General features: G+C 37.6%; 1 protein-coding gene across 1 annotated transcript; it reads right to left on the minus strand.

Annotated features, from left to right (window-relative positions):
• Positions 1-1618: 1618 nt before the first annotated feature.
• On the minus strand, positions 1619-5026 carry LOC104213518 (uncharacterized). The gene is made up of 4 exons (XM_009763036.2): positions 4594-5026; positions 4051-4328; positions 2376-2531; positions 1619-1865 (listed from the first exon to the last, which is right to left on the minus strand). Exons 1-3 carry the CDS (start codon positions 4865-4867, stop codon positions 2463-2465), a joined length of 621 nt encoding a protein of 206 aa, XP_009761338.1. The 5' UTR covers positions 4868-5026; the 3' UTR covers positions 1619-1865; positions 2376-2462.
• Positions 5027-22650: the final 17624 nt, after the last annotated feature.

Raw genomic sequence — 22650 nt, forward strand, 5'->3', positions numbered from 1 at the left:
TTTTGCAACTACTTGTGGCAAAACCTTTTGATGTGTCCTTTTTTATCACAGTGGCTGCATGTAATATTATGGTATTTGAACCTTGACTTACTTCTACTTTTACCTCTATTCCTCGAGCCTTTTGTTCTATCTCTTCCCCGGTCTTCTATAACCAAGATATCTGCTTGTGAGGACGAATCTTGAGATTTTCTCCTTACTTCCTTGTTCAACACACCACTCTTGGCATATTCTGTAGTTACCTTACCTTTAGGTGCCGAATTTGTCAAAGAAACACGAAGAGTTCCCCAAGAGTCTGGTAAAGTATAAGAAGCCAAAGTCCTTGTATCTCATCATCAAAATTAACTCTCATTCCAGACAGCTAATCAAGGATGCCCTGAAAATCATTTATGTGATCAAGGATAAGGCTGCCTTCCTTGTAGTTAAAGGTCATCAATTACTTTAGCAGGAATAACTTGTTGTTCCCAGTTTTTGAAGCATAAGAGTATCTAGCTTTTCCCACAATGATCTTGCAAGTGTCTCATTCACAATATGGTTGCGAACATTATCTTCAACCCATTATCGTATATATCCACATACTTGTTGGTGGTATATATCCACATACTTGTTGGTGCTCAAAATCCCAATCTTCATCAAATATACTCTCGAGTTTATGAGCTGCAAAAACTGGTAGATGCATCTTCTTCACGAATAACAAATCTTTCATCTTGCTCTCCGAACATTATAACTTCTCCCATTTAAACATACCATCTTGCTTATATTCGCCTCCATTCCGTAACAACTCGGATAAATAACCAAGGCTCTGACACCACTGTTATGACCGAAATGACTAGCCAAATATGGAAGAATTATATTTTCCTTATACGAAAAGAAAAATCCAATTATGATAAATATGTTGTCCTTTCCTTCATGAGATAGGAAACTATTATGGTAGGAAAATCTGGACAAACACGTAACATTCCTTTTCTTTTTCCTTGTTAGGTTAGCTATTAGGTAATAAAACGAACAAAATGTTTAACTGCAGCAACAAATCTAGTATTTACACTTCCTTTAGTATTTGTTTAACAAAATCATAAATTTTATTTGTAATTACTGTACATGACCAGCCTGGGATAACTTAACTTTTTATTGTTTTAATATAAATATTAAAATTTATTAGCATTATACCAAGTACATTATGGAAAATCGAAATAGTGAAATTGTTAGGTCATTTCAATTAGCTCATAAACCACACATTTCTCGATTGGTTGAGAAACCACATATTTGTGTAGAATATCGTCTCAAGTTCATCTCGACGAAAGTCTCAACTTCTTTTTCTGAAAATTAATTAGATATTCAATCATTTGCAAAGATTAATAAATTACTTTTTTTTATCGTAACTTCCATCATATATTGGATTAGAGAAGAACTTGACTGATTGATCATCAGATTTTCAAGTACTTAATGCAGTTCAGCTTCTTTGGAATATAATGTTGAGAAAAATTTCTTCAAAAAAAAAAAAGGATCTTCGCATTTTCGGTTGAGTAAATTTAGTAGTAATTAATACTACTAGTAGTTAATGTTAAGAAAAGTTGGCATCTATGATTACACCGAGCAAATGGAAAAGAAGAACACTAGTTGCTAATTTGTAAAAATATTGGCATTAAATAGAACAAAAATCTGTACAAGTTGGGTGAGAACCGCAGTGGGTGTGCTGAATCATATCCTCTCCTGCATCACTAACTCTCTCTATTTGGATATACAAAATAAAAACGTTGGCACATATACATAATAAATACTAATATGCTAGCTATTACATCAAATGGCCTTCTTTAATCTTTATTAGTAATTCCTTGACCAACAAGGCTGCAGATCTCCTTTGGATAAATCTGCGAAAAGCAGAACAGTCACAAGATAAAGTTAGTTACTCCTATAGTTATTAACCACGAATAAAAGAACAAAAAGCTAATTTTTTTTCTTTAAAATATATAAAGCAGAAGGATGTGGCAATCTTAGTACTCCCTCCACAATAAGTGATCAATTTACTTTGGGCACATCCATTAAGGAAATACTAAATTCTAGACAAAAATAGTTAGTGTGACTAAACTACCCTTAATTAAATGTTGCAGCATAATATAATGTGAGGAGTAAAAGACTTTTTAGGGATACGTACATCAGAGTAATTTTGAAAAAACAAATTGAATTTTTTCTTGATTACATAAATGGATACTTATTTTAGACCAAAATAAAAAAAACAAATTGATCACTTATTGTGGACAGAAGAGAGTAATTAAGAATCTGATAGCAGCACATGATTTTTGATTAAAAAATGTGGGAGCACGAGCACCAAGAGAAAATATAAATAAATAAATAATAAAAAAGCCTCCGGCAATATTTACCTGAAACCTAGCTCTAGGAGAACTGGACAGGTCCAAAGGAACTAGAATTGATGTCTTGTGCCTATGGACTCTTTTCTTTTTTACTTTTCACTTCACTCTTTCTTCTTGCGCTAATTTTGGTTTTCTTGAAAATGATCCTGTCTTGCATGCCGAAACCTGCATCCATATCATAACATGTTGGTCAGTTAATTCACCAAATGAATTTAAAAAAAAATGTTAAATAAAAAAGAGGGGGAAATGGAAAATCATGATTTTTATTTTGAAGGAATTTGTCTTGTGCGTGTTTTAGCCGTGTGGGATTCCAAGCATATGGCCAACTTACTCCTAATTCCTGCACGTTTTCTGCTATTACAGTTGTCTAACCAAACGGCAGACCAAACTCGATATAGTTAGTCCTAACCATATGACTCAATTAAATTTCATATTTGACTATTTCTATTCCATTCTAATGCGTCTCAGATTTCTTGATTTGTCCTCTACTTTTTGTTCCTTCTCTATCATTAGGACTAAGGTACTATGTGACCAAGTCAAACGGCAGAAGGAAGCAGCAATGGGCTAGAGAGCAAATACCAAGGAATCCTATTTCATAAGAGACTAGTAAAATAAAGGGGAAGTATCACTTTTAGCCAACTATATATATTTGATAGCCGCAAAAGTATATATATATATATATATTTATTTATTTATTTATTTTTATTTTCGGATACTATTTTGAAAGCGGTTATACAATGTTATTTTTCCTAAAAAAAATGGAGTTGTTCATTTGTTCTATTTTATATTATGGTATTTGACTATTGAAAATCTCTAGCATATAATAGAAATATTTTAAACATTTTTATGTCTAAAAAACATATTTATTATGTATGATAAAAAAATTTAAAATGCAAAGATTTTTTTTTTTGTTTATAAAATGTAAATGAAAAAGCAATTACTCGGGGTTTTCAAGTTGGTCTCGAGAAATTCTAGAAGGAAAGCAAAAGTCATTTCTGGGAACGTGAGGTCAACTAATGAACACTGAAACAACTAACAGGGGTTAGTCGTCCTTATACAGCCGGTGGACCCAGAAAACAACTTGCAAATTACATGTCCAATTTGTCCCAAAAACGTTCAAAATTAATTACGTAGCTGTACTATTTCGAGAAATTAAAAAGATGAGGGAATTTCGGTGTGTTTGGTAGGAACGAAAAATATTTTTAATGTTTTAATAATTGGTTAGCTTGAATATTTACAAAATATTTTTTTCATGAAGTAATTTTCGAGGGAAAATTACTTTTCTTACCAAAAGGAAGGGAAACTTTTTCAACCTTCCCACCCTATTTCCCACTCCAACCACTCTATTCCCACTCCCCAACCACCAACCTCCAACCCCCCCAACCCACCCCTACCCTCGCTCCTGCCACCCCGACACCTAGACCTCGACCTATGACCTACGACCCTTCCCCCCTACTCATTTTGTTTCCGATAATGTTTATCTAAATTATATATTTTTAAAAAATATTTTATGCTATCTAGTCAAACACTAGAAAATCACTTATTTTTTAAGAAAGTATTTTTTAGGAAAACGTTTTATTTGGTACCACCAAACACACCCTTAAAGTTGGCGATATTTTGAGTTGACATGTGCAATCTGGTCATCAAATTTTGCACAGGTGGTGAGAAAGATATGGAGACTTACAGCTTCAATATCAATTTTGTAAAGGAGAAGTTTTCTTCTTTCTCTGCAGCTAATTCTGTAAGCCACCACCACATGTGCGACGGCCAACGCAAATGAACACACGAAAAGTGCCATTTCCATTACCCCAACATACCCTTCTCTATCCATTCTTGAACTGTTCCCAAATACATATGAAGCTTTCAACGACACAAACACCAACGATGAAATCGAACACATGGTTGCAATTCCCAAATATGGCCCTCTTGACAGTCTTGGACCATCACATAAGCTATAAACACCTATATATATTCACATCAACAAAATTAGTATACATGAGTGAGTATTTTTTAGTAGTATCCCATCACTTGATATTTAACAATCACAACTAAACTAGTATATAACTTTATTTAACCGACTACCCTTGGTCGGCTGAAGCTCCGCCAGTGAGAACTACTATGCCTCAATCCAAGCACATTAAGATATGAATTCTCACTCATGTTCTCAATTTTAAAAAAAAATACTTGAAAGGAAAATACGAGGATTTGTGTTAAAAAAAAAACTTACATAGAATGAGGGCAGACCTAATGATGGAGATGAGGGGAATATCGATGAGAGAATAGCGGAAATCATAGTTAATTAGATGAGAAGAAAGGGTTTGAATTGAGAGGGAAGAAGGGGAGAGAGAAGCAGACAAAAGGGCTGAAGGGAGAAGGGTATCAGCGATTACAAGAAGAATTGGTGCTGAGAAAAGGAGAAGAGAAATCAACATAGAGATTAAGAAAAACAGAGTTTTGATCCATCTCACTACTCTTGTTCTTCTATCTTCTTTAAACCCCATCTCTGCTTTTCTTTTCCAATGGGGAGAATTCGGACTTGATCTTAAATTCTTATATGGATTTATGTTGAGAAAAATTGGTGGGAAAGGGGCTTTAAAAGAAGGGACAATTACCAGAAAGATGGCTAAGGTAAGGTTCGATGATTTGACTAATTGTGGGGTTTGGGAAGGAAAATGACTTACAACTTTACATAGAGGTCAAATATAGGAAGCTGCACTCCATCTTATGTTTTTCGTCAGCAATTTTTTTTTTCTTTTTTTTGAGTTTCTTATGTGGACTAACGGCAATTACCGAATAGACTTTCTTAATGACAATGAATTGTATCATTAATTTAGTATTAATGTCATATACTACTCCCTTGTCCATGTTATCGGTAAGTAGAAATAAGAATATATATTTAGATTATTCTTTATTTTTTTCTTAATATCTTAATTAATTAATTAATTAATACCTCATTAATTGAAGCACTAAAAATAAAAATGAACAAAAATAATAAATTATTTTTTATTTTCTAAAACGTTAAATATTTTATAGCAAATAAAAAAATTATGTTTCGGATTGGGTATAGTACTAAGAAAGAAGTTTCATTGGGTGGCTGTTATTACACGTAATGGTGTTAGGTGGTTATACTGTTTGAAAGTTTAGTGGACAGGTGAAATTGAGATGGGAATTTCTGCAACTAGGTTTAATTTGTCACATAAAAATACTGAAAAAAGGGGTATCGCAAAGTCTTCCATTAAAAAGAAGTTCACACAATTTTTTTTAGAGATTCCTTGCAAAGAGCATATCTTTTGCAGAATAACTTTGTTAAGGTTTTCTTTTTTAGCTGTTTTTGCTCAAGAAGAATCGATACTATATTTAAGAGATTTGCAAGGAAACAGCTATTCTCATGATCTTAGTAATTATTTACAAGGAGATAATTGAAGGCAAGAAATTAATATATATCTGCTGATAAATCTTCTACAGCGTGCTTCAATGTTTCATTTCCATAACTTTCTATGTATGATTGAAAATTTTGATACAATGCCAACTAGTGAATAGGAACTAATTGGGGGTGAAAATCAAGCTTAATGCTTTGCGGCCAAATAATAGTCATGTTTAACATTATTGCTTCAACCGAAAAATAGTACTAAGTCACATCTTTAGTGAGATTTTCCATGATATTCTTCTGTCATTTTTAAGAAAATAGTCACGTATACCATAATTGAGCACACCTTTTTTCCCATTAATTCTATTATTATAGAATAAACAAACCAAAAAAAATGGAACGAGAGTTGGGAAAAAATGGAAATATGTGAAAACAAGAAAGAAAATATTCCAAAGCATTAATTAGTGTTATACGTGACGATCTCTCCAAATAGCATCATGAAGAAGCGACAGGTAGTTTGATTTAGAAAGAAGTACTGAACAAATTTCTGACAATGGTGAATTTAATGTTTAGATAATTAAGTAAGCATTTGGACATAAAAAATTATATTTTTTGAAAAAAAACAAAGAAAGTATTTGAGTTAAAGTTAAAAAATAATATTTGAAATTTGAAATTATGTTTGACATGCATTTCACTTTAAAAAATATTGAAGTTTTGTGTATGTTTTTTGAAAAACTCATTTTTAATTTTTTTTCAAAAACATGCAAAATTGTATAGACAAACGTACTCTTGAAAAGAAAAAAGAAAAAAAATTAAGAACAACCGGGGCCTAAATCTCCTTGTCAAACCAACCAAATGACCCCTACTAAAGTTGGCAAGCACAAGCATAAGGTCTGAAGTTCAAACTATACTAGTTTATCGGGCGGGCTGGGATTGGTTGAACAGAAAAAACTAGCCCGTCCGTTATCGGATCGGGTTGGTTAACGGGCTGGGATAACGGGCTGGGGACAGGTTGAACTTTTTCGGGTTATTTAGGGCCCATTCGAGTTAGGACGGGCGGGGGGCTATTGTAATATTTTTTTAAATTAAATTTTATTTTTCTTATTCAATGTTATCGATACTTAAGTGTTTGCAAACTTTTAAGGCTTAGAATTAAACTTTGAAGTTTAAAGTTTAAAGTTTTAAATTTGAATTTTGTATTTTAAAATTATAAAATTGAAATTAGAAAGTAACTAGCTACAAAAAATTATTTAGTAAGACCAATAGACAATATGTAAGGAACAAACTGCGAAGGCTTTCATTTTATATTTTTATTACTTCAAATTAATTTGCAAGTTCTTTTTTTATTTTTTTATTTTTGAACTTGTAAATTAAAAGTTTACAACAATTATAAAAAATAAGAAATAGTACATCACATATTTTGCATTAGTTTTGTAAGTTCTTCCATGTCAACATGAGGTTCTTGATTTCCGGCATTTGTTGAATCGGAACCATAAACCATTATATCTCCAATTTCTTGGTCCTCCTCTTCATCTACCTCGGCACGCCCTTGATTTCGCTGTTCTGATCTTATCCAATCTCTGAAGCACACTAAAATTTCCAAAGCGTTGCTGCCCAATGAATGATGGGTATCTCCTAATTGCTGCTTTGCTTGGCTAAATGCGCTCTCTGATGCGACTGTTGAAATCGGCACATTTAACACGTCTCGATCCATGGCCGATAGAACAGAAAATTGATTTGAGTTGCTCTTCCACCAACTCAGTAGTAGAAAATGCTTTGTGAGGGGCTCTGGTGACTTTTGCAAGTAGAATTGGAGTTCATCAATATTCATGCTATTGGTTTGTTGATGCTCTCCTAGTATAGACCATATCAAATAATCTTGAACACAATCATCATCATCCATAGTTGTTCCAGATGTTGAAGGATTACTTGAAGGAATATTTGCATTTACAACCGAAGAAGCATCAACAATGTTAGTATAATAATTATATAAAGTTTGTAAATGTGTGTGTAGATCAGAAATACAAGTGTCAATATCAGGAGTTTCAGTTGGTCCAATATCCATATAAGTATATAAAGCTCTAATTAATTGGCGACACTTTATCATTTTGATAGTAGGGTTTAAAATAGCACCAATTAGGGAAATATGGAGAATTTGGTAGAAATATTTTTTAAACTTATCTAGCATATATTCTTCTTTCTTCTTCAAATTATGTAGTAAAAGAGAAATTTCAGCAATATGAACTAAACCATTTGTAATAGTAGGATAATAAGCTCCAGAAAACTCAAGTGTAGCAACATAAAATTTTTGTAAAAATTATACAACATCATGAATGACATCTCAAGTTCTAGATGTTAACAAACGGCTAGGATCGTTACAATGAGAATTAGCAACTTCAGTTATAGGCATTCTATATTTATAACATCTTAAGAATAAATAAGTATAATTCCACCTAGTAACTATTTCTTCAGGCATGAGTCTTGGTTTTAGTCCATAGTGTACACATTTTTTCTTAAATGCATTTAATCTAACACTTCTATTATTTCCTTGAATTACATTAACAAGTCTCCTAACTAAAGTAATTTCATCTCTAAATAATTCAAGGCCACTCTTCACAATCAAGTTATAAATATGACATGCACATCTAACATGAAATATTTCAGGAAGTGGTGGATATAAATGTAATTTTAATATTGTAATAGCAGCATTGTTGTTAGAAACATTATCAAATGACATACACAAAACTTTTTCTGCAAGATCATAAAATATAGCAACTTCATGGATAGTATTACTTATAAATGCACCAGTATGACTTTGATCTTCATCATATTTAAAAGCAATAATACGTTTTTGCATACAAGAATTATCATCTATCCAATGGCATGTAACAGTCAAATAATCATTTTCATTTAGAGCACGACCAATATCATAAGTAAGAGAAACTCTACAAGGAAGACTTGCGAACAAATAACGTATATATGTCTGATATTGTTCAAAAAGCCTAAAGATATCAGCTCTACAAGTACTTCTAGGAATACTTTTAAACACAGGGTTATAAATTCTTTGAATATAAGTAACAAGATATGGTGAAGAAGCAAAACTAAAAGGTAAACAACCTAACAATCATTTTAGCTAATTCTTCCCGATCTTTCTTAATATCGTATTTACCAAATAACCCCCAGTACTTGGGTTAAGTTTTTGTTGCCCAGATTCCTCATCTACTCCCTAATCAAGATGGTGTTTCTCTTCCATATGCCTACGAAGTTGACCCATTCCCCCTCCCTTACCGGGCTCATGTTTATAATGTTCATTACAAATTTTACATTTTACATAATTTTTTTGATCTTCTAGTCTTTCAAAAAACATCCAACACTTACTTCTTAATCGTCGATTCTTCTTAATAGGGAGAGGAGGCCTATTTGTTTCACCCCTAATATTTTGAGTTTGACTAGCATTACCAGGTGTAGTGGTGGTGTTTCAAGATTATCAGGTGATTGAATATCATCTAAAATATCATTTAAATCATCATCCATACCATACTTTTCTTGCATTCGCTCATAATCTACATTGAAATTTTCAGGTGAACTTTCAAAAATATGTGTAAAGCTACTAGAAGAACCAACACCACCTCTTGATCTTTTGGAAGTTTTCTTACTACCACCTCTACTAGTGCACGCTTTTTTGGCTGCTCTAAGTAAATCCATTATATAAATTAAATTAAAAAATTAAATTAATAATTCTAAATAATAAAATAACTGTACACCAAATAAGAGAAAGAGATGGAATGAGTGTACCGGGATTCCGGATGCCACACTAATTTTGATATCAAAAATCAAACTTCAATTGATAGACCGAAACTTGATAGTTGATACTTGATAGTACTTGATGCCACACTTCACTTGAATACTTGATATTTGATAATAATAATTTTGTAATGACTAAACTAAATAATTGATGAAACTTGAAATAATAAATAATTGAGAATTTGAGATTTGAGAATTTAAGAACAATAATATCAAGAGAGAATTGAGAGAGAATTAGAGTAGTAAGAGAGTGAATTGTGAGAAAAAATGAAGAAGAAGGGGGCTATTTATAGGTTTTAAAAGGTTAAAAATATAATTTTTTTAACTATTAGGGGTGTGAGGGCTATATTTTTAATGGGGGAGCAAGAAATGGCCATTTCTGCAAAATCTGGTTGTTCCCTAATGGTCATTTCTCAATTCGACCGTTGGCAACGGTCCAAATAATTAAAAAAAAAATTCTCAATGGTAATTGGGCTGATAACGGGCTACAGCCCATTAATGTGTCACAGGCTTAGCGGGTACGGTGTACCGTTATCCAAAACATGTTCGTCCAAAACCTGTCCCCTGACCAACCCGTCCTAGCCCGCACAATAAGCAACAGTAACGGGCTGACCCGGGCTGACCCGAGTTGAAGCGGGTTGAAAACGGGTCAGTCTGGCACGATTAATACCTATAGTTCAAACTCAATGGTACTATGGGGTCATCTATTTTGACAACTCTGTGTAAGTCAGAGGCAGATCCACAGTTTTAAGCTTATAGGTTCGTATAACAATTTCAAGTTAATCAACATGATAACTGGACCAACGAACTGAGTTTCAAGCTAAATGCTCTTAATACTTTTTATGAATTTTTTAGTACAAATATAGGGTCTATGCAAAAGTTACTGGGTTCACGGGAACCCGTAACCATTGATCTAGATCCGCCCTGGTGTAAGTTACATAATTATTTGTCCAAAAATAAAAGAAACCAGATAGATTTGGGGGCTGGAAAAAGTCGTAGTCATAACTGAAAAGTTTGGTCAGAAATTTTAGAAGAGTAGCAATAGTGGAAGTCTAGAAGCATTGAAACGTTAAACACGAGTAAGAATATTAATGTTCTTACAAATTGTCTAATTGACGTTCGACTTCCTATTGCGAAACTGCCATAATAATAAGTGTCTTTAGAATTGAAAACAATTTTGTCTTGTCGTTGCAGTTGACTAATCTGGGGAATGCACCTCAGATAGTTCTATGAATCTTATTGGCATGGCTAGTTTGACCAGCCCAAAAAAATTGGGTTCAATGATGATTAGCGAGTCTGATTACAAAACTGAGCTTACCTATATATAAGATTGTGATGAGTACCCCTTCATTCTTAATCAGAGGTCTCGGTTCAAGCCTTAGGAATGAAATCGGCTTTATTAGAGAGTATTTTACTGCATAATGTGGGACTTTCTGGTGTGTATTCAAATTTAGTCGATTTTTAATGCAAATACACACTGTGTAAAAAGAAAAAAAGATTATAAAAGTAAGCTTAGTCATTAGAAAATTTTAATTTTTTTTAATTCTTAGTAAATTTTACTCAATTATGAAAGAAGCGGGTATGGTGGAACCGACTGCTAAATGATCCCATGTGAGCACATGCAAACTTTTGTATTTCCGAATCTTTCGTTTGGTTCGTCTTCATTAAAAAGTTTTTGATCTTATTGTTTAATCTATCTGCATTTGGATTTTGCAATGTTTATTAGGTTTTGAGCCGTCGCTGCCAGACTATTGTAGGTTAGTTGTTTTCTTTTCTAAACATTTTGAATGTTGCGGTGTTTGGTTTATTTTTGCTTATATAAAATATTTTCGTTAATTATAATTAATCTTTGTTATTAAATGTGAAAATTACTTTTTTATTAGGCAACTAAATTGTAATGAAAGTGATCTACTGTAACACCCGCAAACATTTTGAACTCGTTTAAGCTTAATACATGCCCAAAACCTAATTATGTGCTGAAAGATTGATAATATGTGGGGATGCTAGGCGAGGATGTTAAAATTGTGTTTGAGACAATGCCGCGACTGTTGAATATAGTTTGGAGTTGAGTTGGAAGCGCGGTTTGTTTGTTAGCTTTCGCATGACGTCAGGTTATTTTAATCCCAACAAGAAAGGGGACAATCAGTATAATTAAATCGTGTGAATAATGCGAGAAATTATGTTAGATAAGTGAGATCTGGAAAGGATATACGATGAGCTCGTGTTGCGCGAGTATCCCGTTAGATTTTGGGCAGCCAACTCCTATAAATAGAATTAACTCGGGGGGAGAGAAACAAGAAGGAGATTTTGGAGTTAGGCCACGACTTTTAGGGATCAACTATCATGTAATTACAATTATGATATTTTGGACAAGTTATAGTCAATTAATGCTAACCTAACACCCAAATTCGTGAAAAATCTCTTGAATTCTCAAAATATCTTTCAAAGTTGAAAAATTAAAGAAGTGTTTAGATAATTATACTTGGGCTTCATATATTTATGAATATATCTAGGTTGTTATGGAGTTGTGTCTAGTAAAGTCCCTCTTATCGGTGTGTCATAGATGTCACTTACAATTGGGAGGCAGTAGGCATTTAGGAAAATCTTATGTTTACTTATTCTAATTTACATTATGCGATCAGACTCAACTCGAGGGATTATTTCTAATACATGTGATGTTCCGAATTCTTATAAAATCACTATTCGCATACTAAAATAATGGTTCGAATGAGTTGTGGAGGTACTTGTAGCACCAAGAGGCCAAGGCCATGGGCTGGGCCAGTGAGTCGAGCTTGGGCAATAACTTGGGCCGACGTCCACAACATGCAGCAATCAAAAATCAGAGTCGAGGATGACCAACTCGGAGCCCCTTCCAGGTCTGTTTATCCCATTAGAACTGATGACAGGCCTAAGAGAATCGTCGATCATGAATCAAGGCCGGTCCGAGATCGGTATCAACCATATAGTGCAGACCGAAGGGAAAACGGGTCCGGGCGCAACTCTACAAGAAACGAAAATAGAAATGATCGAGGGCCCAATAACCGAGGCCTAATGAGCAAAAGTGGTTTCGACAGGCCGCTTAGGGGAAGGGAAGCTCTAAAATTGTTAGAGTATAACTTCAAAGTTGACGCAACAAGCATTGTATCAGCCACTGGACGCATCAAGGAGACCAAGTGGCCTTGACCATTGCAATCCGAACCTACCCACAGAGATTCTAACATGATGTGTAAGTATCATGGCACTCATGGCCAAAGGACCGAGGACTGCAGACAACTGAGGGAAGAAGTTGCACGGTTGTTCAATAACGGGCATCTCTGGGAATCCCTGAGTGATCGAGCCAAAAATCACTTTAAGAACAGGGATTCCAACAAACAGGCCGACCAAGAAGAACCTTAACACGTCATCAACATGATCATTGGAGGGGTTGATATCCCTCAAGGTCCCATGATAAAAGCGCACAAAAGTATCCATCAAAAGGGAGAAGCGCACCCGAGATTATATCACCGAGGGAGCCATTTCGTTCAGCTATGAGGATGCCAAGGGCATCGTGCAGCCTCATAATGATGTACTGGAAATATCCGTACTTATAAACAAATCCTGAGTTAAACGTGTGTTGATTGATCCAGGCAGTTCGACCAACATCATCAGATCGAGAGTCGTAGAACAGTTGGGGCTACAAGATCAAATAGTGTCGGCGGTCCGGGTGTTGAACGAATTTAACATGGCATACAAAACTTCCAAAGGAGAAATAAATTTTCTAGTAAATATCACCGGGACGATTCAAGATACCAAATTCTACGTGATCGAAGGGGACATGAGGTATAACGCCTTATTCGGAAGGCCTTGGGTTCAAAACATGAGGGTAGTACCCTCAAAATTACACCAGGCACTGAAGTTCCCCATACCGGGATGAATCAAGACGGTTTATAAAGAGCAGCTGGCCTTAAAAGAAATATGCGCAGTAGACGAGGTGATCTCGTTGCCCGTGGTCTCGATATCAAAGAACATGGATCTAACTAGGAAGAAAGAAACTAAATAGCAATTGTACACGGCAAAATCAGGGGGGGGGCGATTTCTTTCTATTAGTTAACTTCAGAAGAACACCTCGAGGCCTCGAGGACACGAAGCTGTAACCAAATTCTCTCCCTCAAAGCTCGTTGAGGCCTGACCTAAAGAGAACATTGATTGAGGCTAGAGTAAAATAGGGGATTCCCAAGGCACGCAGCTAAGTCTGACAAAGTCGGCCTGTATCAAGGTGTTGCTTCTAGCCGTCCCATCTCCTTAATTAATGCATTTTGTACAATGTTGGATTTTTCCTCCTATATAAAGGGGATCCTGACCACTTTGTAAAGGATGGCTATTGCTCCAACTATTCTACACGAAATATACAAGAACTCTTTCTTTTCTCTCTAGCATATTCTCCAAACATTATTGTTATTGCTTACTTGTTCTTCATTTATTGCTTGTTATCGGCCATAAAGAGCCTCTTTTAATTATATCCTAACTATTATCCCCTTCCCGATTATCCCCGATAACTCGAGCCCGAACCCAGGCATCGACTTCGAGGCCCCTCATCGGTTAGTCCGAGGCCCGGACAGCTAACCCCTTGGTTTGATTATAACTTTATTTTAGCTCGCATTTCATCTTTTATTTTCACATAACTTGCATCAAATGCTTTAACAACTAGTATAAAATTAGATCACATATTTTTAGAGTCCCATCAACAAATTTAATTGTTATTACCATTTTCATGGTAAACAGTTTGGCGCCCACCATGGGGCTAAAAATAATAGTGATAATTTTCTTGCTGGTTTCGTTACACAACGCAAGTTATCTTTCACACTTTTTCTTGTCCAAGATCATCGATTTCAGGTCAAAAATGTCTTGCTCAGTGAACAGAGTTGAGAACGACAACCTTTAAGACCACGGAGAAAACGGTGTGGCTGTTCCAATTATTATCGCGCCGCCACAGAACCTTGATAACACACCTGGACCGATTACAGCGGACGCGGGTTCGCAAGACGCACAACAGGTCGACGAAACCTCACACACCGACAGGAGCATACAACATGACAACCAACAAGAAGCCCAAAAAACCCCAGCTCGGGAAGAATGTGAAGTTAGTCTTCATGTTATTTTTGAAATGTTGCAGGCACAACGACTGGCTATCGCTCAGCTGCAAAGCCACCCGAAGACTCCCAGCACAATAGCACCGGAAATTACTCCCCCGGTCGAACATGTACCGGAGAGATCAAGCAATAACGTCTTCGATCCTACCATCATAAAAATGCTCGAGGACCTCACCAAAAAGATCGAGTCGGGTGAGAAAATGATAGCAGCCAATGACAAGATGGTCGAAACCTGTAACTTCAGGGTCGATCAAATCCCGGGCACACCCCCGGTCCTAAAAGGTATAGATTCGAAAAAGTTCATGCAACAGCCGTTCCAAAAGGAAGCGGCTCCGAAACCCATTCCAAAGAAGTTCGGAATGCCAGAACTCCTAAAATACAACGAGACCTTATATCCCAACGAACGCATCACTAACTATACATGCGCAGTAAAGGGCAACGACATAAAGGATGATGAGATTGAGTTCATCTTACTGAAGAAGTTCGGAGAAACGCTATCGAAGGAGGCCATGATGTGGTATCACAACCTAGCTACCAACTCCATAGACTTATTCGACATGCTAGCGGTCTCCTTCATAAAGGCACACGCCGGTGCCATCAAAGTAGCAACAAGGAAGTCCGACGTATTTGAGATTAAGCAGAGGGAGAATGAAATGCTGCGAGAATTCGTATCTCGCTTCCAAATGGAACGTATGGAACCACCCCCGGTATCTGACGATTGGGCGGTGCAGACCTTCACTCAAGGCCTGAATGAATGAAGCTAAGTGGCCTCAAGACAGCTGAAAGAGAATCTGATCAAGTATCTCGCCGTAACCTGGTCAAACGTCCACAACCGGTACCAGTCAAAGATCAGGGTCGAGGATGATCAGCTGGGAGCACCCTCGGGCTGAGTATATCCGAGCAGACTCCTGGCAAAAGAGTCGAAACCGAACAAAGAGAGTTATCAGCTGTACCCCGAAGATAGGAGGAATGCCCCGAGACGCAATCCGCCTCACAATGATCGATTGGTGAACTAAGGACAGAACCCTCGAGGACTCGTCAACAGAGGCGGATTCGACGGGGACACGGGGCCAATGGGGGTACCTCACCTATCAGAATACAACTTCAATGTCGATGTATCAGACGTCGTTCTCACCATCAGCAAAACCAGGCACACCAAATGGCCTAGGCCTATTTAGTCGGATCCTTCCCAGAGGAATCACAACTTAATATGTGAACTTCATAATACGCACGACCATAGGACCGAGGATTGCCACCAGCTCCGAAAGGAAATAGCCAGGCTACTCAATAAAAGTCATCGCCGAGAATTTTTGAGCAATCCGGATAAAATTTAGTTCCGAGAAAAAAAGGCGGCCAAGAATCACGAAGCAAATGAGCCACGACATGTTATCCGTATGATACTGGAGGGGCAGAGACACTCCCCAGGAACCTGTGATAGGGAGGACAAAAGTATCCATCGCCAGAGAAAAATGAACCCGGGGAAAATGCCCTCACATTCAGCGAGAAAGGCTCCGAAACCTCGCCCCAACCTTATAGCAACGCACTGGTAACCTCTTTCTTCATTCATTCATTTCGAATAAAACATGCACTTGTGAATTCAGGTAGCTCGACCAACATTATCAGGTCGAGAGAAGTAGAGTAGCTCGAACTGCTAGACCAAATCGTTCCCGCCTCTCGAATCCTTAACGGATTCAACATGGCGACCAAAATAACAAAAGGAGAGACCACTCTCCCAGTCAGCATGGCCGGTGCGGCCCAAAATGCCAAATTCCATGTCACCGAAAGAGGTATGAGGTATAACGCCTTATTCAAACGGCCATATACACTGCATGAGAGCGGTACCATCCACTCTTCACCAAATGATGAAATTCCCAGCAAAGGACGGAATTAAAACCGTTTATGGGGAACAACACGCGGCAAGGGAAGTGTTCGTGGGACGTAACGTAGCGCCGACACCAATATCTCCACTCTTGAAAGATCCAAAGGACAATTGAACTACATCTTCGGCTAAGCTCGATTAAACACAGTGAAGGACCGTATCGAATCCTCACTCCAAACAATAGGGACACATCAGACCTCGGAACATCCCTGGCGCATCCCACGATAAGGTAAGACCACCTCCCCTTTTCATTATTTTACACTGACCCATATGCAGGCGCCCGATCAGGGCAGTCGAAAGTACTAACCCAACCCGAAGATCTCAAGGCCTTAACGGTATTTGTTGCACTCTTTTCCTTTGACCGAGCTTTTGTCCCGAAGAAAACTTCACCAGCAAGGTTTTTAACGAGGCAACGTCCACGTGATACATAAGGAGGATCCGACAAGCGTACAAGGCTTCTTTTGCAATCAACCCCGAGCACTGGAGGGCACGCCCTTGGGAGGTCATCCACTTGGAAGAACCAGGGAACGAAAAACAAGGTTCCAAATGTATTGGGCCAAACGGTCAAATGAACCGTGTCTGCATGAGCCGGGCTCACGACAACAAAACAACTTGTACTTATGCCAAACAATCAAAGAATGTCTTTCGCCAAAGCATCTCTTACTCCAAATAAAATTCAGCATTTTCACAGCGAGGATCCCTCTACCGAGAAAGGCTAGTCCACGTACAGACCTCCTAGGTTCAATGATCAATACTATGTGTGGTGAAAAACTAGGATTCATGACTTCATCATGGCTGAAGACTCTGAGTTATGGGATAAAATATGTGATGGACCCTTTGTCCCTACAAAGAACTTTAGGGATCCAGCGAGGGAACAACTCAAGTGAAGCAATCTAAGATTGATATGCTTACAACAGAATATGAGCACTTCAGAATGAAAGGTGATGAATCCATCTAAGATATGTACACTCGATTCACCTCCATCATTAATGAGCTTCACTCACTTGGTGAAAGTATTCCAAGAAACAAGCTTGTCAGAAAAATCCTTAGGGTACTACCTAGTTCTTGGGAAAGCAAAGTTAATGCCATTACAAAGGTTAAGGACTTGTAGACACTAACCATGGATGAACTTGTTGCAAATTTTGAAACCTATGAAATGAAGAAAAAGAAGAAGAAGAAGAAGGACAATGAAAGAAGAGAGCCCAAGAGGGAGAAAAACCTGGTCCTCAAGACGGAAAACAATGACTCAAGTGGTGAAGATGGGGACATGGCTTACTTGACAAAAATGTTCCAGAAGATGGTTCGCAGGAATGGAGGCATTCCAAAAAGGGGAAGCTCTAGCAAGCCCAAAAATTATGACCTTTGTCATAAATGTGGCAAGCCAGGACACTTCATCAAGGTTTGACCTCTCCTAAAGCAAAATCAGTATAATAACAACTTTGACAAAGCAACAAAGAGGAACCAGGTTCCCGACAAACGCTTCAAGAGAAAGAATGATGTCGACAACATTGTAAAGCAAGCTCTCGCTACATGGGGAGACTCCTTGAGGGAATTTGAAGAAGAAGACGACCATGGTGGCAATTCAATGATGGCAGTGAAAAATGAAACAACTAAGTATGATTCAATCTTTGCTCTAATGGCTCAATCAGATGACGACGGTGATGAGGTAAACTTTTTGGATGTTCAGAGAAATCTGAAATCTTACTCTCCTAAAAAACTCATGTTATTAGAAAATGTGCTAATTGATGCTTGCCATAGTCTTATAAATGATAAAAATGCCTTAACTATGGAACTAGGGGAAGCTGAACAAACCAGAGAGAACTTAGTAGTCGTTTTAGTTGATTTAAAAGAAATAATAGAGAACCTATAAAGAGAAAGGAATGCCTTAGAAGAGAAAATTGCTATCATAGAACATGAACGAGATGAGTTGCTATCATTGAGTGTGCAAGTAAAGAAAAGGAAACCTTGACTGAGAGAGTTGCTATCATTGAGCAAGAAAGAGATGACCTAGTATTGGTGGTAGTAAACTTGAAAGAAACAATTGAAAAATTTAAAACTGTAAATAGGCCTGAAAACTCTGAAAAGGGAAAGGAAGTTGCAAGTGAAACACACATTAAGCTTGAAAATGAGTTAAACTTGGTAAAGATTAGTCTGTGTGCTGAACTTGAGAAAAAACACAGCTTCATGAAGTACTAGGGAAAGTAAAGAGTGATGTTGAGAAATCTCTTAAGTGGACCTAGTCCTCGGATGATATCACTGCCATGTACACCAACTCAGGGGGAAACAGGCAGGGGATTGGGTTTCAAAGGGAAAATATTCCCTACAACCCTCATAGAAAGTATGTTACTATAACTCAATATTGGCTATGTACCCACTGTGGCAACAATGGACACCTCAAGGAAAATTGTATGGCTTGGGTTCAGTCTCATCCGAGAAATAAAGTCTTTGTTGAGAGAGAAACTACTGCAAGAGGACATGGTCCGTCAAATAGGAAATGTATTTTTCCTTCTTGGACTAAGAGAGCACTTATTCATCCTTTTTCTCTTAAGAAGGGACCCAAACTTGTTTGGGTTCCTAAATCTAACCCTTGATTTCCTTGTGCAGGGAACAATGAAGGGAAGCAGCCAATAATGACACATGAATAGTGACTGCTCAAAAGGACAAGACTGGAAATAAAATCAATTTCCCTTCACTAAAAATCCTGCAAGGAGAGAGTGTACTCTTTTGAAAATGGTTAAAAAAAGGGTACGCTCTAGAAGTTGTAAAATTTGTGTCAAATGAAATAAGGTGGAACGCTTTTCAAAGATAGGCACAATCTCAAATCTTGTGACTGGTGAGGTGATGTTGTAGCCAAAAGACACAAGAGTACGTATGTTGCTGTGATTGAGCTTCTGTAGAGTGGAGACATAAGTTGGTTGGAAACTGTTGAAAACAATACTGAATCATGAGACAAAAGTCTGGAGCATTGCACGTTGTCTATATCTAAACAAACTAGATTTGAAGAACTTGGTTCGTAGTCTGATCAAGTTGAGTAACAAGTAACATGAAGTGTGCACTGCCTGTGCAAATGAAAAGCATGTCAGATCTCTATTCAAGCCCAAAAAGGGGTAGACAATACTTCAGAACCAAGGATGAGATCTTTCAAGAAATTGTGGTTTTTCTCAAAGAAGATCCAGGTACTAATCGAAACAAACGTGGCTTGCATCAGACTAAATCATGGAACATGTTTGGATAATTCCTTAAGTGGATGAATGCTATGTTGAAAGAAGAACTACTCAACCATTTAGCTGAAAGAACACCGCCTCAGATGGAGTTCTTGAAAAGAAGAAAATGACTCTTGAAAATTTGGGCATGGTTAATATTAATTGATGAAGGGTTTGCAAACTTCTTGACCAAAGCTGCTAACTCAACTGAGGATATCTGGGTATAACTGTCATGTTCTCAATAATGGGAAGGGTCACCCTTGGAAATCTGATGGTAGAAGAGATGGAGTAATCATCCTGACATACTCGTCTCAAAAGAGGACAGAAATACTGATCAAGGTAGAGAACACCCTTTGATTCCAGCAAGGAACAGGGTCCCGCGTCTACAACAACAGAAGCTGAAAAACAAGCTATTGGAAAAAGGGCATTTTCATAGAGACATCACTGAATCACTCCTATATCTCACTACAAGTAGACTAGACATCGAGGTTAGAGTTGAGTTCTGTGCAAGGTCTCAGTCAAATCCAAAGTATTCTCATCTGAAGGATGGGGTAAGTATCTTGAGGCATCCTAGAAGAACACAGAGTTTGGTTCTCTACTATCCTCCAAGTAATGGATAGGAAAATCTCACATGAATCAGAACAACTCTGAGTTCATATCTTGTCTCTTGAGGCTCAAGGAAGCAGAATTCAATGCCACCCTCAACAACTAAAGTAGAATATGTATAATCAGCATCTTGTTGGGGTCTAGTACTGTGGACCAAGCAATAAAGTGTTGTGGACAAAGTAACAAATTGGAAGAACTTGAGTCCAACTCAAGAGGGCCAACTATAGTGACTGTTGAAGATCAAGTTGCAGACATCTTCACCAAAAGCCCTGGAAAGAAAGCTTTCTGAAAAATATCTCCTAGCACTGGGGGATAATAAAACCCAACTAAGAACCTAGTTCCTCATTATTGGTTATGAAATTCATAGTCAGGTAAAAACTAGCTAAAGTATTTTCTGGCTAAGTCTAACTCACCTCTATGCTATTACAGGTAGACATGCATGATAACTACAGAAGCAGATGTTGTAGTGCATGCTGAATAAAGGGATAAAACTCACATGCCAGACCTATCAGGGAACCTAGTTCTCTAATGCAGGTTAGTGATTTCTTTATTCTTTCATACACAATTTAAACTAAAAAAAACAATGTCACATCATCATCAACGTGACAGTCTCTTTAAAGTCTTCTCTCTTCAACCAATACGTCACAGCCCAAATGTCACTCCTTTCTCTAAATGATACAACTCCCAAGCAAAAAGGTGTCGCCGTTTCAGAATGGGTCCCTCATCATAATTAAATCGGCATCACAACCCTTTCTCTTCCAAACTCAAAAATTCCCTGTTTGTCTTTTCTCTTCTCAAATCCACAGTCCCTCGATAATAATCTCATCATGTCTGAAAATCAAGAAACCGTTAGTATGCTTGACAACACTGTGATTGAGTCCTCACCAGTGAGACGTTCAGCACTGAACCTCTTTCCAAACCCGAAAGAAGAGTCTCCTCCACACTCCACTCCCTCTCCTACCCTCTCCAAGTCTACTCTTCCTCTAAGCAAGTCTGAAGATGTCTGTCCTCCTCCAGTCTCACCAATCAAATAGAGTCAGCATAGTGAACAAGGGAACCTCGTTCAAGGACCTTCTACTAAATCCATGGCTGAGCACGTGAGTGAAGAAGTAGTGACTAGTCATAAAGAGACTGCGATCACCAGGACAAGTGGTGATCCTGAAGGTATCACTCCTTTGTCTATTGAAATCACCATGGAATCACTCTTTTGTCTAGAGAATACGTTTTCCATTGCAGCAGAGGGGGTCAATATAGAGGAATGTGCAAGAGGGTCGAGCCTCAGGGGGAAGAAACAGAAGAAGGGGGAGAAATTGTGCCATTTGAACAGCCGACACAAGATGATGCTACTGGGGTCCCAAATGATGAACCTGATCCCTCCATGGAGGATCCAGGTCAGGAGTCATCTTCCCAGGTCAGTATTAATCCTGCTCCCTATCCCCACTTCGATGCTGAACCTTTGAATATGGTGGTGCCTGAGATAAATCCTGATAGTGAAGAAGAGGCTAATGATTTGGTGTATACTAGTTTTATCAGGGCTAGGACTAAGCCAGTGGTAACTTCACAACTACATCCTAAGCGACCTACTACATGGTTGCAGCAAAAGGAGGCTCTAGAGTTTTCCCTCAAGAAGAGTAAAAGGAGTCAGAGAAGGAGAAGGTTAGTCAAATATGAAAAAGTTGTACAAGTAAAGAATGTTCCTATAGTGGATGTGGATGAGGAAACCAAAGAGGAACCTAGTTCCCTGACCCGCAAGTCTTGAATGAAGAAGTACTCTTTCTCCCAAGATTGATGTTGCTGGTTCCAGTATAAAGTTGGTAAAAGGTTCTGGTGACAAGACAGTGAAGGAGAGTAGTGACAAGTCTGATGAGGAAGAAGTGGAAAAATCTGGTGAACATAGACAGAACAAGTCAGTGGAGAAGGAAAAGTCTGTTGGCAATCAGTGAAAAGAAAGAGGGATGATGATGATGATGAGGAACCTGGTTCCGTCAAGAAAAGAAAAGTGAGTGAAACTCTGAGGTCTGAGAAAAGGAAGCTGGGGAATCAAAAGGTGCTGTGGGGGCACACATTTGCCTCTAACATTCTAGAGAGTGCTGGATGAGACAATTAGTGGATATTTGTTATGCTCAATAGTGGACCAATTTGTTTACAAGTGAGGCTCCTAGAGTGCATGTTAGCTTGTATGGTTCCACCAAATCGTAGAGTACCTGGTCCTCAACAAGGTTCTGCTGAAAGCACTTAATAAAACAGTAAGTAAATGAGGTAGAGGATTTTTACGTGAAAAAATCCCACACAAGGG

This window comes from Nicotiana sylvestris, chromosome 3 (genome assembly GCF_000393655.2).
Source record: "Nicotiana sylvestris chromosome 3, ASM39365v2, whole genome shotgun sequence".
NCBI classification, from domain to species: Eukaryota; Viridiplantae; Streptophyta; class Magnoliopsida; order Solanales; family Solanaceae; genus Nicotiana; species Nicotiana sylvestris.

Coding starts and splice junctions, on each gene's coding strand:
- LOC104213518 (XM_009763036.2), bottom strand. CDS start 4,867: ATGGGGTTTAAAGAAGATAGAAGAACAAGAGTAGTGAGATGGATCAAA. Junction 4,329..4,593: donor TAGGTCTGCCCTCATTCTAT/GTAAGTTTTTTT, acceptor GAATATATATAG/GTGTTTATAGCTTATGTGAT. Junction 2,532..4,050: donor ACAAAATTGATATTGAAGCT/GTAAGTCTCCAT, acceptor ATATGGATGCAG/GTTTCGGCATGCAAGACAGG.